The sequence below is a fragment of the Nothoprocta perdicaria genome, unplaced genomic scaffold, assembly GCF_003342845.1.
Source record: "Nothoprocta perdicaria isolate Ctin4 unplaced genomic scaffold, notPer1 scaffold_350, whole genome shotgun sequence".
Taxonomy (NCBI): domain Eukaryota; kingdom Metazoa; phylum Chordata; class Aves; order Tinamiformes; family Tinamidae; genus Nothoprocta; species Nothoprocta perdicaria.
The window spans coordinates 246,793-261,157 of NW_020455589.1; the positions used below are offsets into that span (position 1 = coordinate 246,793).

The window sequence follows — 14,365 nt, forward strand, 5'->3', positions numbered from 1 at the left end:
ACACTTGGCCCGTGAATAACCACAGAAAATTCAGAGAGCTTGAAACATGAATTCAACTTTTTAAAAAATGGAAAATTTCTCAGAATCTAACACAAAATGTCTGGAATAGGAAAACAGGAACACAGAACAGTTCCTATTTTTAAATGTTTCCCTTTTGAATTAATTCTCAAACCTCACAGTGCACTAACAAATTTTTTACCATTTTTACAAAATTTACAAAAGTTTCTAAAGTACAAAAAATCTTTATAGGCAGAGACAAAGCATGTTACTTCTGTACCTGAGCCTACCTGTGAGTGACACTGAATGGTAGGAGCTTGCAGCAACTGTTTTCACCTTCACATCTTCCAAGCCTAGAGAAAAATTAGCCTTATAAAATTTGTATAGCAGATATTTTATGCATTAACATAAAATACTGAGCTGCAGCAAAGGAGGCACTCAAGCSTGTTTGTTACCTGTTACTCCACAGGGCTCCTTTGCTGTCAAGAAGAGGGGCAGAGTTTTCCCTTGGCTCGCACGCTTTGCCCGAGAGGCCATGCCAGTTCCCCACTGAAACACCGAACCACTCTCTTTCCACAGAGAACACAAACAGAAAAGATTAAAAGCCATTAATTATCAACAAAATCACTTACAGTAGTAACTAGTTTTAAAAGCACCTTTACTTCATTTTCACCAGGAGGAACTGCACTTTAGCAGCCCTTTATGCCAGACAGATACTTCAAAAACATGTGGAGAATCCTAGTGAAGGTCCTTGGTCAAGAAACAGTTGCAGCCTCATTGGATAGGTAAGAAAGTGGAGAAAATATTAAACCTGCCTCAGCTTTTAAGTCTTATATTAGGGAATTACTCAGGACTCGGTAACAGAAGTTTCAATGCTCGTGTACTTCACGAACATATTTATTACTAAAAGCATATGCCACAGTTGAGCTGCTAGTAAAAAGAAAAATGAACATTTTCAACCTTTTCCCTCTTTTTGAGCTAATTTAGTTATGTGGTCTTACACAGTGAGGGAGCCAAGCCACTTGTCTTCTACTCCGAAACAGAGACTTGGCCTAGCTCTGAATCTAAGTCTCCATCAGACTGGAGCTCAGCAAAGCTTAATGGCCAATGTTCATTTGAACACCAGAGATCCTGCTCTCCTAGTCAGCCCAACTCAAGCATCTGGAACCCGATTTAGAGTTTCATTGAGAGGAGAAAAAAAAAAAAAAAAAAGTGGTTTCTGAATTGCAAACCAACTATGCTTGGAAGGTTTTGATTTTTGCAATTATTCCATGTACAACGTAGAAGTCTATAAGAAGAACAGGAGAAATATTTAGAAGTTATGAGCTTCCCACATATATACAGCAGACTGTGGGAGAAAGTCACAGGGAACCAGATTTTCAAAGTTATGTAATGAAACAAATATCTTCTAAAATTTTATTCCCAGTAAGTCCTTTTTCTAAATAAAAATAAAATTAGGATTTTTCCAGAYACCAACTTCAAACACATTGTTAAAAACATTTTATTTACAGCTCCACTTCGAAACATCATCTGCAAAATAAATTAATTCTTCTGTACATTAAAAAGGTACTAAATTCAAACAGTAAAAAGATACTTTGGTTTACAAGAGAATTTYCAGGAAAAGAATCATTTTTGGTTTGTTTCAGAAAAAAAGGAAAAAAAAAGAAATAAGTATATTTTCCATCCATCAGAAAGTTAACTTGTTAACTAACTGTCACCCTGAAATCTTGGAGATGCTTCTTCACAGGAGTTTTGTGCCTGTTATAAGTTTCCAGCCTACTTATTGTCATGACAACTTGTATCAAAAACCTACAAGACCTTCAGTATTATTTTCCCTGTGACATTTAAAATCACCCTTAAAGTAAAAAAACCACATACACACCCCTTTCTTTTTTTGTAAMCCACTAAAAACTCCAGATATTAAAGTACTATTAATTTATTACTGAAATGGTAAAGCAAGACTACATATTTACCTGTAGCAGCAAGGGCATGCCTCAGTCCTGCAGCAACAGCCACCACCTTCTCTTTCAGAGCCTAATCACATAAAAGAAAAAGACTTCAGTTTCTCCGTTTCTTTGTGGCTTTTTTTCCCCCCCTCTCAAAGCAAAATATACTAAACTAAACACAAACTATGAAAATAACTCTGACTATTCATGGTTTCATGTCACAGCACATGGCAACATTTTGTATGATAAAGAAATAGAACTGTATAAAACATAAGGGAAAACATCAAGCACAGAAACTGGTTCACAGTATTACAGCAATAAATGAAAAGCTATGGTCAGAAATCACACAAATCACATGAATAAAGGAATCCTGACAAAACAAACATGTTTATTTCTTAATTTCATCTTGGTGTTCCTTGAGAACTACAGCAGAAAGCCCACAGCAAATGTAAGAGCAGTAACAGGCTCCATCCGGCTGTCCAGGCACCAGAATCTGTGCCCACAAACAGCACAGCTGGCTACCACCTACCCTAACGCATGCTCAGAATTGTCACACAACAGGGCACTACATGTAAGGCACACATGCATGAGAAAAGTGATTTCAGTTTGCACAGAGTAACTCAATTCTGGATTTTTCTCTACCCCTGAATACTCYGAGAATTTATTACTTTTCTCACAGAGAACAGACTCTGTTAACAGTAGTTGAAGAATATGACTTAAAGCCCACTAAGATCATGATATTTCTGTAAGTTGCTGGAAGAAATATAAAAGTACAAAGCGATAAAACAAAGTTTCTTTTGAATCTTTACCTCAATCTTTTGTGGAACCAAGCAGGAACCTGAAATTTGGGGAACTCCTAATTGTCCAAAAGAGTTAGACCCACAGGAGAGCACTAGGCCAGTTTCTGCAAAACGAAATGTTAGAGCCTGTTCAGCTTGGAGCATGACAGTATATTTGTGGACAAGCAAAGCACTGTAACATTCCAGCAAAAGAACAGGCAAAATATCACAGCCAAACAGCTCAAAAGATATCAAACAGCTCAGAAGAAAAGCCTAATGTCTCCCCTTCCAAAGCTCCTGAGATCACAGGCCTTACTAGCCCTATTCAGTAAAGGTCTGAATTTCAGTAGGATACAGGGAATAGTGAATCCTTTAATCTGCAGCATGAGTTTCTTGAAGCCTACAGGCACCTGTGTGCTGCACAAGCACTAGCAACATAGAGCTTTCAGGTGCTTCTTGACATGGTAGTACTTCTCCAGGCATATTTACCTACTAATATGACTGTAAAGTCCCAACCACAAGCAATCTGTGTCACACAGAAGCCAGACAGGGCAGTGCACAAAGTGAAATGCAGCACGTCCTCTGAGTGATTCAAGCCCAGCTGCCCTTCTTTGTTATGGCCACACACAAAAAGTTCTCCAGCATCTGGAGGGGAAAAAAAAAAAAAAAGGAAAAAGGTTCAGTTTCCAACAAAATATAAAGAGATAGTATATGCCATTGAGATCCTATGACAAATATGGACCGTGATTATACCATATACCCTCCATAGCCCCTCTTTTCCATAGCTAACTATATCATACAGCAGAACCATTCAAAGGCTAGATATTATTTTCTGCTCCTTATCTTAAAACTCCATAGAACTGAATAACTTCCYATTGGGCTCCCCTTTCTCTGCTTAGTAGAGAAAAAAATAGCAGCCTTATATGCAAGGCTATGGTGTGAATCAACTTAAACACTTCTTACACAGCCATAAAGTAATCACAGGGAAAAATTTAAAAAAAAAAAAATGAATTTCCCAGAAATATTCAGTTAACAGAGGGGAAAGAACCTGTTTTGAAACCAAGAACCGGTACYTGCTCAGAAACAGAAGCTACAGATAGGTGGCAGCACCGAATGAACTCAGAGAAAAAAAAATGATGTAGTTGCAAGTGTTTTTACCAGTGACAACCGCTGAGTGGCCTCCTCCTCCCGTAATGCTTTTAAAGCCTCGATACTTGCAGCAAACATCTTTCAGTGGCTGAGGTACCAGCACATCCTCTCTATGACCAAGACCAAGTTGTCCATAGCTGTTCGCACCCTTAAACGCAACAGAAAAAAAAAWRTKTWWAAAAAAAAAAAGAGACAAAAAAAGAGGAGGAAAATAGAGAGCTAGAGATCTGCTCCTAAAAAGGAATAGCCTCAGCAGAAGCATGTCAGGGGCTAACCTGCCACATTTGCTCCCCCAAATTCCAAGCAGGGCAATGCGCACCCCACCTGCAGGCATTCCACCCRTACTCTTACTGCTCTTTCTTCTCCCACCATCCCCAAGTTGCAGCACCAGCGCTACCTTAGGGGGGCACATTTAACAACAACAGGTGGGCACAACTGCAGGACTCAGCCCCAACAGGCAAACCAGGTGGGCATCCAATGGACTCAACTAGTGGCAAACAGCTCCCAGGTGTGTCAGTACCCGACAGGCAAACACTTTTTAGAAGGCTAGTCAGGACATCTCACCTTCATTTTTAAGAAGCAAGAGATTTTCAAGACCTCAAACAGGCAAGCTAAAAAATAATAAATAAATAAACTACAGTCTGAGGAACTGAGATACATACACATCCCTACCTTGCTATTGAAGCACCTGTCTTTATGCCCTCTTCCCAAAGCAGTGCTTACTACCGAGTATGCCTACTGCAGAGCAACACAACGCCAGCAAAAGAGGAGGGAATAAAACATTTTTTTTAAAAAAAAAGGCACATCAGAAACGCGCCTATGGACCGGGCCGCCTTTGCGCTCAGACGGAGCCCCAGCAGCAGCCCCGCTCGGGGAGCTCCGGGGGGCTGCGCGGCGCGGCCCGCGCTGCCCCCCGCCGGGGCGCCCCCATTTCGGGCCCGAGCGCCGGCCCCGTCCGGCGGCGGCCGCCACCTACCCAGGCGAACAGCGCCGGCTCCATGGGGCCCGCGCCCCGCGCCCTTCCCGCCGCTCCGCAGGAAGAGGCGGCGCGGGGGAGGCGCCGCCGGCGCCCCGCTCCTCCCCTCACGGCCGCGCCGAGGCGAAACGGCCGTTGGCGGCGGCGGTTAGCGACCGTTGGCGGCGCGCGCCGCGGCCCCCTCTCTCCCCCTCCCGGCGGTTGGAGCCGCTACAAGGGAGGCGAGCAGAGGCAGGAAAGGCACGGACAGCCAGGGAGGAGGGAGTGCGCTCTCTTTATTGAGGCAGTGCTGAAGTCAAAGCCAGCGGTGTTTATTTCCTTGACACAAAGTCTCCACCAGGGTGTGAAAGTATTTTAAGTTATTACTGCCCTACGTAGCCAGATGAAACTAAACACAGACGCAGTTAATATCACAGAAAATGCATTATCTGTTCTACCATTTTCATTCTTAAATTGTTACACAGTGAAAATAAAACTACAACAGCTGTTTCTGCAACAGATTGGAAAGTCGCTGCTAATTTAGGAGATAAGAGGTTTCCTGCTCAAAATAGCTGAAGAATTTAAACAGATACCTATGCATCTTTCTCCCATTTCCAATAATCAAATTTCTTTTAAAAATGCAAGAAGTAGACCAAAGAGATCCTCCTCCCTTATCTCTTGCTTAGAAGAAAGCTCCTTCCTGAAAAGGAAGAAACAAAACATCTATTTAAAAGCAAGATGTAAGCCATAAATGTGATAGACTATTTCTGTACGTCCTAAAGGTAAAAGCACAATTGTAGAAAGGGAAATGCTCGGTTGATAAAGTCAGAGGAAAAAAAGATGAAGATTTGATTTAAACAGTGAATGCAATTTGGAGACACCAGGCGAGTTATCACCTACACAAAGGCATATGAAACACAAACTTTTCCCAAGTCCCTCCAGCCTCTCCACCTCCTTTCTGTATGTTCATGTCATATATATGGCCGTCAGGAAGAACACCCCACACAGCTTTGGACCTCCATTCAAGAAGCCCAAAACACACAAAACTAACTGGGAAGTTGGCTACCACACAATACACACATTTCAGCAGGTCAACCATTTGTAATATGATCTTTAGAAACGGTCATATTTTACACTGTGAGATACGTGTACCTACAGCCCCACTGGGCCTTTCAATTATCATTTGCTTGCGAAGAACAAAGGTATTCAGGATTAGTAAGGAAATTAATCTTTGTGCAGTTTGCAAGGTCACATTAAAGTGGTATTTATCTTTTCTCTTACAGAAAGCCATATCAGACTGAACTTCAGCTTAGTATTATTTTAGAGTTGTGCTTCATTAAGTCCTGAGAAGCTATTTTGGATACTGAATTGTAATTTGGAAGTGGTTTTAGGTGTGGTACTAAGTACCTGAATGCTTGCTATATTCTTGGCTGAATTCATTCAGCGAGGACAAAGGCAAATTTGATTTCCTTGCTGCCTTCCTTTAGGTGCTTAACCAGGCACAGGAGCAACTGTCTTGACCCTCTTTAGGCTAAATCTGTTAGACTTGTGAAATCCTCTGCCATTCCTGGCAGAACTAATGATACATTTGAAAGAAAAATTTGATTCATGATAAATCCAATCATGATAAACTTCCAGCTACTTGTGTCCTAATAACCTTGAGTTGTTCTAATTCTCGTTTTAAATTTAGTAGCATAGACTTAAAATCACTGATTACTTTGATTTCATGCYGTAAATCTTTCCTAACTCCTAGAATCAGGTAAGACATTTCTCTAGGGTTAATTATTCCATTATTGCTTCCTAAGCCACCTTCTGTAGCATAATCTGATCCCATTCCTGATACTAGTCTGCAACAAAACCATGGTCTCTGTAATTTCTCCATTTTCTGGGTAGCTTCTTGTGGTTCTTGTGGGTAACTCCAGGCCTTTTTTTTTTTTTTTTTTTTTTTTTTTTTTTNTCTCTCTCTTTTTTTCTTATTTTAAATCAAGAAAGATAAAGAAGGAGGCAGAAGGGGAGCAATGAACATTTTGGTAAGGGACATAAAACAGAGAAACAGGATAAATAATTATCCTTATGAACCATTCATTCATCCATTGGTAAAGGTAAGAGCACTGCATACAACACATTTCATGCCTAGAATGAAACCAATAAACACAAGAAACGAGTTGACCGAGAGCATGCCCGTGGCTGTGGGCATTAGACTTCCAGTTGCTTGCCCATCTTGCTGAGGGCATCGCTGACAATGTCCAGCTCGTGGCGGAGCTCGTTCACCACACTGGCAATGCTCTTGGTGTCTTTTAGGATCTGCACGCTTTGCGTATACGGATTGTACTTCAYCCCAAAGGGGCGCCTGATGGTTTTTGCAAACTCTCTGTGCACGTGAAGGGAAAAAGAAGAGCGGAGGAGAAGGGAGTTACCAACAAATGACAACGCATCCTCTGTGTGCAGTCAGAACAAATGACCGTGCATCTAAAGCACTTACTTTCTTAATGAGAGCAATAATTATACAGCTTGCGATCTCTCCCACCCAGCACTTTGGACAATATGAAGCCAACATTAAATTTATCTTTCCAATTCCATGTAAGGTAATTATAAAATTGTGTGATAAGAATGAACATGTTTGGTGCTGCTGCTGGGAGATGCATGCAACTGAATCTGTTTTTATGAAACGGGAAACACAAAGAAACAAACAGAAGAACAGTACCTCATCCTTTCCTTTGCTTCTTCAAAACTTTCAGAAACAAAATAAACCTCCTGGAAAGTTGTAATGAGGCATTCTTGCTTGCAGGTGACCTTTGGATCAAAGAGTTTAACTTTGGCACTGCCAGAGAGGGCGTGCTGGGGAACATAATATTACCGTGTGAGGAGAAACATCATCACAAAAGAATGCACAAAGATAACAACATGAGATAAAGAACAAATTAAAAGAAAGATCAAATGAGACCATTCAGTGTATCATCCCTTAACAGTCATGTCTGCAACAGCAGAATTACTCGGAATCTAATATTAAGAAATATCAGTCATCTAATACTCCAGCTGAAAGACAGGGAGGCTGCTCAGCATATACCTAAAAGCAGGCTACCTATTGACTACTGCCACAGTGTTATCACATAAACAAAGTCATCCCTCACAATAAGCATCTAGGAGTTTTTCCAATTAGCATTGTCAAAATTAAAGTTTATTTTAAAATGGAGTAAAASTGCAATAATAAGACAAGAACAAGCAAAATAGGGAAATCATTCTGCAGCAGATGTCTTACCTTGAGCTCGCTAATCGAAGAGAGCAAGCCAGCGCCATAAACTCTTAGCTGTCCTTCTTGCTTGCACAAGCCGAACTCCACAGTGAAGAAGTAACACTGAAACAGAGACAGGAGTTAAACACTTCAGCCTTTGACAAAGATGCTGCAGCAGCCTAGATGGGGCATTCTTCCTTGTAGTTAGTGACAAGCAGCTTAGGCCAAGGTGCCATCACTTGCCTATCATAACCGCATATTTAAAGAGGAGGGAAACCAGAATGGGAGAGTGAAGTGACAAAGGTTTTTCTAATAAATCTATATTCCACATCTGGCTGCTCACAGTAATAGCACAGATATGTCAGTCTGCCTTAGTTCTATGAAAAACCTGTCATGACAGGATAGCCTCAACTTAAGAGAAACTTTTGACAAGATAAACAGACAAGATACACAGATAAATATATAGAGAGAATAGAGAGAAGTGCTTAGCTATATATCTCAGTGGGATCATTGGAAACTGAAACACTCACTGTTGCCAGTTTCTGGACAGACTCATCTGATGCTCCAAGTGATGCGAGACCAATTTCCTGGGAGAACTGAGCAAAACTGGGTTCAGCCAAAAGAGGGACATGGCCTAGGAGTTCATGACAAGTATCCCTGGAAAGAGAGACAAAAAAGAAAGAAATCTGATGGCCTTAACTTTTGGTAAAGGAAAAAAGTAACACCACTGAATACATAAAATGCCTTATGTGAAATTATTTAATATTCAAAAGAAAGAAAAGCATAAATCATCTTTAGCTGAAAGCAACTAAGTAGATCATACCAGCTCTACTAAAATGACTGAAATCAGTCTCTCTCTTCAGCTCTACTAAAATCTACTGAAACCTAGACTTCAAAATTAAGATGTCTAAAATCAAGGTCTGAGCTCCACATTTAAGAGGCAAATGTATGGAAAGCTAACTCTGTTCTCAGTGAAGTCGGAGTACAGTGCAACTAGTGTGCCATGTTCTTGAAAACTCYGTACCTACGAAGGTTGCACATGAGCATGCTAAAATGTCGTTATAGTCAGTGTGAAGGGCAGGAACTTGAGCATCTTTAAAAATAAGGTGTCTTGATGGTGCTCTTGAATAGATCTTTAGTAGCTTGACTTTGGGCAGCAAGATTTAAAAACGTTTGCATCAGCTTTTACCCCCAAATTGTATGACTTACGGCTCTGGTGTATAGAGAGGGTCTGAGCTGTGCCTAACATATTGAGTGCAGTGAAAGACTCTGAAAGCTAAACCGGCCAGGAAATCCCTCGGAGACAGGTATCCAGCCACTGGGCGAATGGTGAAGCCTGTGCGCTCTGAAAAGTGATGCAGAAATCATGCATTAGCTTCATGTCAAATCATATAATTGTGTATTAAGAAAAAAAATTCTCATCTTTCCTACAATACCTGGGGTAAATGCCACAGCACTACCTGGGCTCAAGAGCACGTGGGAAAAGGAGCATGACTTGAAAAAATAAGCCTGAGAGTTAGCAAGTGGACAGTTAAATTGTCTTTGTGCAAGAGGATTTCCTACCTTTTAGGGTCTATAACCAAGACAATACAGCTAGCTACCTCTTTGGCCAGTCCTCACACTCTTTGCAGTTAAGCATTGCCCCTCACATGTCACTGGGTGCGTATATCCAGGACACAATAACTTAAAACAGGGATAAGCAAAAGGCTAGGACAGGACCAGAAGGAATACCAGCCAGGTGACTAATGATGTCTGTCTATGGCTACATATGGGCAGTTTGCTTTCCAATGGACCTTGATTTCCCCTGGTGTAAGGAAATTAGTACATTACCTTTCAGGAAGCGGGACACATCTTCCAGCTGGGGGATATTGTCCTCTCGGTACCCACAGTATTTGGTGAGCAAGGGCAAGTTTTTTAGGTACTCTCTGCAGGCATGAGTAGGGTAAAGCTTGTTCAGCTCTCGGTATACAGTCCCCCAAGTCTTGATCTCCTCCTCAGTAAACTCAATCTTAGGAATTGGGTCACCACTGCAAGGAGAAGGGGAAGAGAGGATATTCCTTGGKAAATGGCTTATTATGAATAACCCATCTAACTACTATTATTATTTAACACTTAAATGGCCRTGACAGTCAGTCATGACCTTATTGAATTAGGCCCTATCAAATCCACAGTGCGACGTAGCTGTGCCCTTGATGTCTAAAGGTTTGCCCTAACTTCTACCTAAGCCGTGTGAAGTCTCCAGTYCTGCAAAGAGTTTCTTAGCTGTTTAAAACTGAGAATAAAGTTTAAAAACTTGTGAAACCTYTACAGCTTCAGGAGGCAAGGACATGTTCTTTTCCCTTTAGGCGTTGCCTGTCTTTATATGATTTTCATTGCCTTTTCAAACTCTTTAAGGAAAAGGTAACTTCATAAATTAACAATGCAATAAATGGAAGTAGCTAAATGTACATGTCAGGTAAAATCACATTTCTGTGCAGAAGAGACAGGCATTGGTCTGATCATATTCATTCTAGTCTATCTTTCCTAATGAGCCTTTTGGATCTTGATTCAAGTGGATTATTGCAAGGCTGTGATCTAAAGTCCACTGAAAGCAATGCAAGTGTTGACTGTGCTCCTGCTGCAGCCAGGTGAGCAGTGTGCTAACTTCCCAGGGAAAACTGTGGTAACTGCACACCAACCAGAACTGGCAGGGACTGACAGGCCCATTGCATTAATGGAAAGGAGATCTAAATATTCAGCATTTCTAGGCCACTCCTAAGGGGTAATTTTGGCATCTAAATTCAAGCAGGCAACAAGAGCAAGAAAATATTCAAAATGAAAGTACTGGATTAGGCAACTAACTATTTTAAGAGCCCCCACACAGGCGCACACACACCCCGAGCAGCATCTCTAAACACAGAGGTCTTTTAGGTTTCATTTCACACAAAACTTCTTATCTGGGCATCATATGCCCTGTTTTGAACCTGGAAATAGGGCTCAAGTACTTCTGTTTGCCCCAGGAATTCATATTCTGCAGTCAAGAGGCCATATCGGGCACCCGCCACTCCTCCCTTCCCATGGCAAAGGGGGCCAACCTGCTGTGCTGGAGCTACAGCAGGACGTGCTGCCCATCCTCTCACTTGTCACACACGCTTGCAGGGCAGCAGGGAGCGACCAGAGCGCCCTGAACCCAGGGAATGGGAGCCCTGTACCCTGGAAGACTTATTCTGGAAGAAGCTGAACTTACTGTTTGTAGTTCAGAGCCAGGTCTGCAAAATACTTTCGCCTCCTGCGGTAGACATTGTCTTTGAAACCCTGAGGGGCATGAAAAAAAAAGTTATTTGCATTTGCAACCTGTCCTGAATAACTAAGAAAAAGACACTTGAAATTTCTTCAGTGAGAAATATAGTAGTGTGCTGTGTACAAATGAGAGGACAAGACCCCGATAGCTGTGATCTGAAATGTTTGTTAACTGAATTAAGCACATAAATAGCAGCAGCTTTATGCGTGTAACTACATATTCAGGAGACAAGCATTTCTTCTTCTACTACTACTTCTTCTACTACTATTCATACCAATTTTGTTACCTGCTTGATTATTCTAAACTACCAAACCAGCTGCCCACCGTTCATACACACTGTCTGTTTGCTCCGTTTAYAGTAGGGAAGAAAGTCAGAGGAGAAGCCAAGCTTCCCTCCCAACAGGATCACTCAGGGCCCGGTCCAGGAAGAGACACGAATCCCCCATGAGAAAGCGCTCGGAACCACAGGGGCGCCATCGGGGAGAGGGAGGAGGAAAAGCCGTGTTTTCAAAGCGAGTCTGCCAAAAACCAGTCTTTGCTAATGGCTGGGCGCAAGGGCAGAGGTACTTACTGGATGGTCAGCATCCAAATCGGACCCGTACATCAGCACGCGGTTTGCACACTTATCCAAATCTGAGATCTTCTTAGGAAACCAGGGAACATTCTCCATGCCTGGGGAACACATGGAATTCACAAAGTTATTAATAGTGTGGAACTTGCTGAGGAAGGAAATGCTCCTCTCCAGTATGGCTACGCAGTTACAGGCGAAATCTATAAATTAAAGGGGTCATGAATAGGACAAGGAGTCTGCCTATCTGGCACCAGCCTACAGCTCACACTTCCTCCTCTGCCCACAGAGCACAGCCGACTTCACAATGCCCAGGGGAGGAAGCAGTTAATATGTGTTTTCTGTGGCCCATACTGTTATTATTATTATTATTGATGTTAGAGTAGCATCTAGAGGCTCCCATGGAGACAAGAGCACCTTGTGCTCAGTGCTGGGCAAATCTTCTAGGGTACAAAGTGGGCAAACAGAACAGGCAACGGGCAGAAGGAAGGATCTGCCTCTGTCCTGGGCAGCACGGGAGGAGGTTTTAGCCCCCTCTACTGAGCCAGAGAAAGGAGGAGTGCTCTGTGGTTATGTACCCCACAAAAGCCACCAGGCTTTGTGAATAGCCTGGGGTAAGAGGCAGCATTGCCACCTTGAAGAGATTCATCATTAGAGTTTTACTATTGCCTTTGTTTTCTTAGCACGAGAGAGGTTTTATCAAGGTCTTGGCAGTGCTGTTAATATGCTGTGACAACCAAAGGATTGTTTTCTGCCCTGATACTGTTAAGTTTTCTGAAATGGAATGGTTAGATTGAAGTTCCTCTTACATATAGTTAGAATAAGCAGTCTTTATCCAGGAGAACCAGATGTTACCTGCCCTTGCCAACCCCCCCAAGCCAAGCACACAGGCTGAGAAATACCATGGACTGACTTGTTGCTGCCCTGGACTTCAAGCATCCCTTAAACTAGGTGAAAACAAAAACTGAACGTGAAACAACCTTAAGTTAACGTGCGCCTCTTCCACACTCACCCAAGTAACCCCCTATGATGAAAAGTGGCGAATAAATCAGGAGCTGAATGAGGAAAGTGCAAAACTCCCTTCCTGCTCTTCCTACCTCTCAGCCTGAAGCGGCACTTGCTGTTGTCCCACCTCTCTCTGTGGCACTCGTCAAGCCACTCGCTCAGACTGTCACCCGAGCCCGTGCCCAGGCTGGCCAGTCCGCTCCGCTCTGACCTGCTGGCTACCCCTCTCTTTCTCTTTCTCCTCTTTGCTCATTCTGACAAAACTACCACTCACACCTACCATTTTCCTGCATGGTGAAGTGCTCTGTCGAGTTCATAGAGACAACATTGGCCTGGGATTGCAGGAGCTGGAAGAGCTCACTCAGTTGTTCCCTGTTACTGTCACAGTCCACCAAGATCTCAAACTCAGAATTTCTTCTCTTGGACTTCCGTGATTCAATATGTACCAGATTCACATGCTTCTCCTGTTTTGCAGGAAGGAGAGTTTTCAAACAGATTGACTAAGCCTGAGTTGTTTTCCAAACAAATATTTTGCTGCCATAGAATATTCACTGTTTTTTTGTGAATTTTCATTAGTTTTTTTCATTAATAATTCTAGCATTCTCCAAAATTGCTCTTACGATTTAAAAATATAGAACTGCTGTAGACATGTGATTATCACATACCTGAAAGAGTTTCAGTGCTTTTACAAGTCCTCCAACTTCATTCTTCAAAGAAAATATGATGGCTGTTCTACTTCTTTCAGATGAATGGTCCTTGTTCTCTTTATTGTCTTCAATCATCGTGTAATTAGCCTTATTTAACTAAACACAAGTTACGCACACACAAAAAATATGAATAGTCATGCAAAAAGTGTAAAGTTTACATTTCAGCTTGTCCAAGAGAAATGGTACCAGTCAAATCACTCTACACATTAACAGGCAAAAAGTTAGGAGTACATAGGAGCTATGGATGAAATATAGGATTTTTTTTTCTTAGACCATTTTGTAAATATCTTTCACAGTTCTCTAGAATGCAGAGCCTGTTTTCCAAATAGAGTAAGCAATTCATGTTGGTACTTCTATGAGGCTTTAAAAGTCACTAAAATAATGAGTTGAATAAATGACATGCTAGCAAATCTGATAAAATTTGCTAAAGGGAATAATCCAAAATCCATTGGGCAGAGCTAGGGGAAGATGAATCAGGCTTTAACAGATTTGAAATGAGAAATTATTGCCTTTCTCTCACTACTTAAAGGATTGCTTTTTACCRAGAAAACAGGCAAAACCTGAAAGAACTAAAGCTTTGTACTGACCGGACTCTTGCTGACCCATTCCGGTCAATGCAACAGATATTCTGTTGGTGCTCCTAATTCAAGTGCCAAATCCTTATAATAAATCCAAAATACTACTCAAAAGTGTCTCAGAAAATTCTCAGACAGGCAAAAAATACAGGACCACCAGATTTTATACTAT

General features: G+C 41.8%; 2 protein-coding genes across 2 annotated transcripts in view; both read right to left on the reverse strand.

The window, feature by feature from the left end:
• SERGEF (secretion regulating guanine nucleotide exchange factor) overlaps positions 1-4,891 on the reverse strand; it is a gene marked incomplete at its 3' end in the record, with an annotated part of 103,344 nt that extends 98,453 nt beyond the window's left edge. The window contains exons 1-7 of the mRNA XM_026044160.1: positions 4,848-4,891; positions 3,881-4,019; positions 3,212-3,367; positions 2,753-2,847; positions 1,971-2,031; positions 453-566; positions 288-350 (exon numbers count right to left, since the gene is read on the reverse strand). Of these exons, the coding sequence (XP_025899945.1) occupies positions 288-350; positions 453-566; positions 1,971-2,031; positions 2,753-2,847; positions 3,212-3,367; positions 3,881-4,019; positions 4,848-4,871 (652 nt within the window). The remainder of the gene's footprint in view (positions 1-287; positions 351-452; positions 567-1,970; positions 2,032-2,752; positions 2,848-3,211; positions 3,368-3,880; positions 4,020-4,847) is intronic.
• A 1,931-nt stretch (positions 4,892-6,822) lies between these two features.
• On the reverse strand, positions 6,823-13,705 carry TPH1 (tryptophan hydroxylase 1). Its single transcript, XM_026044153.1, has 10 exons — positions 13,577-13,705; positions 13,192-13,375; positions 11,910-12,010; positions 11,285-11,352; positions 9,889-10,085; positions 9,268-9,403; positions 8,589-8,715; positions 8,086-8,181; positions 7,531-7,664; positions 6,823-7,197 (listed from the first exon to the last, which is right to left on the reverse strand). Exons 1-10 carry the CDS (start codon positions 13,691-13,693, stop codon positions 7,023-7,025), a joined length of 1,335 nt encoding a protein of 444 aa, XP_025899938.1. The 5' UTR covers positions 13,694-13,705; the 3' UTR covers positions 6,823-7,022.
• Positions 13,706-14,365: the final 660 nt, after the last annotated feature.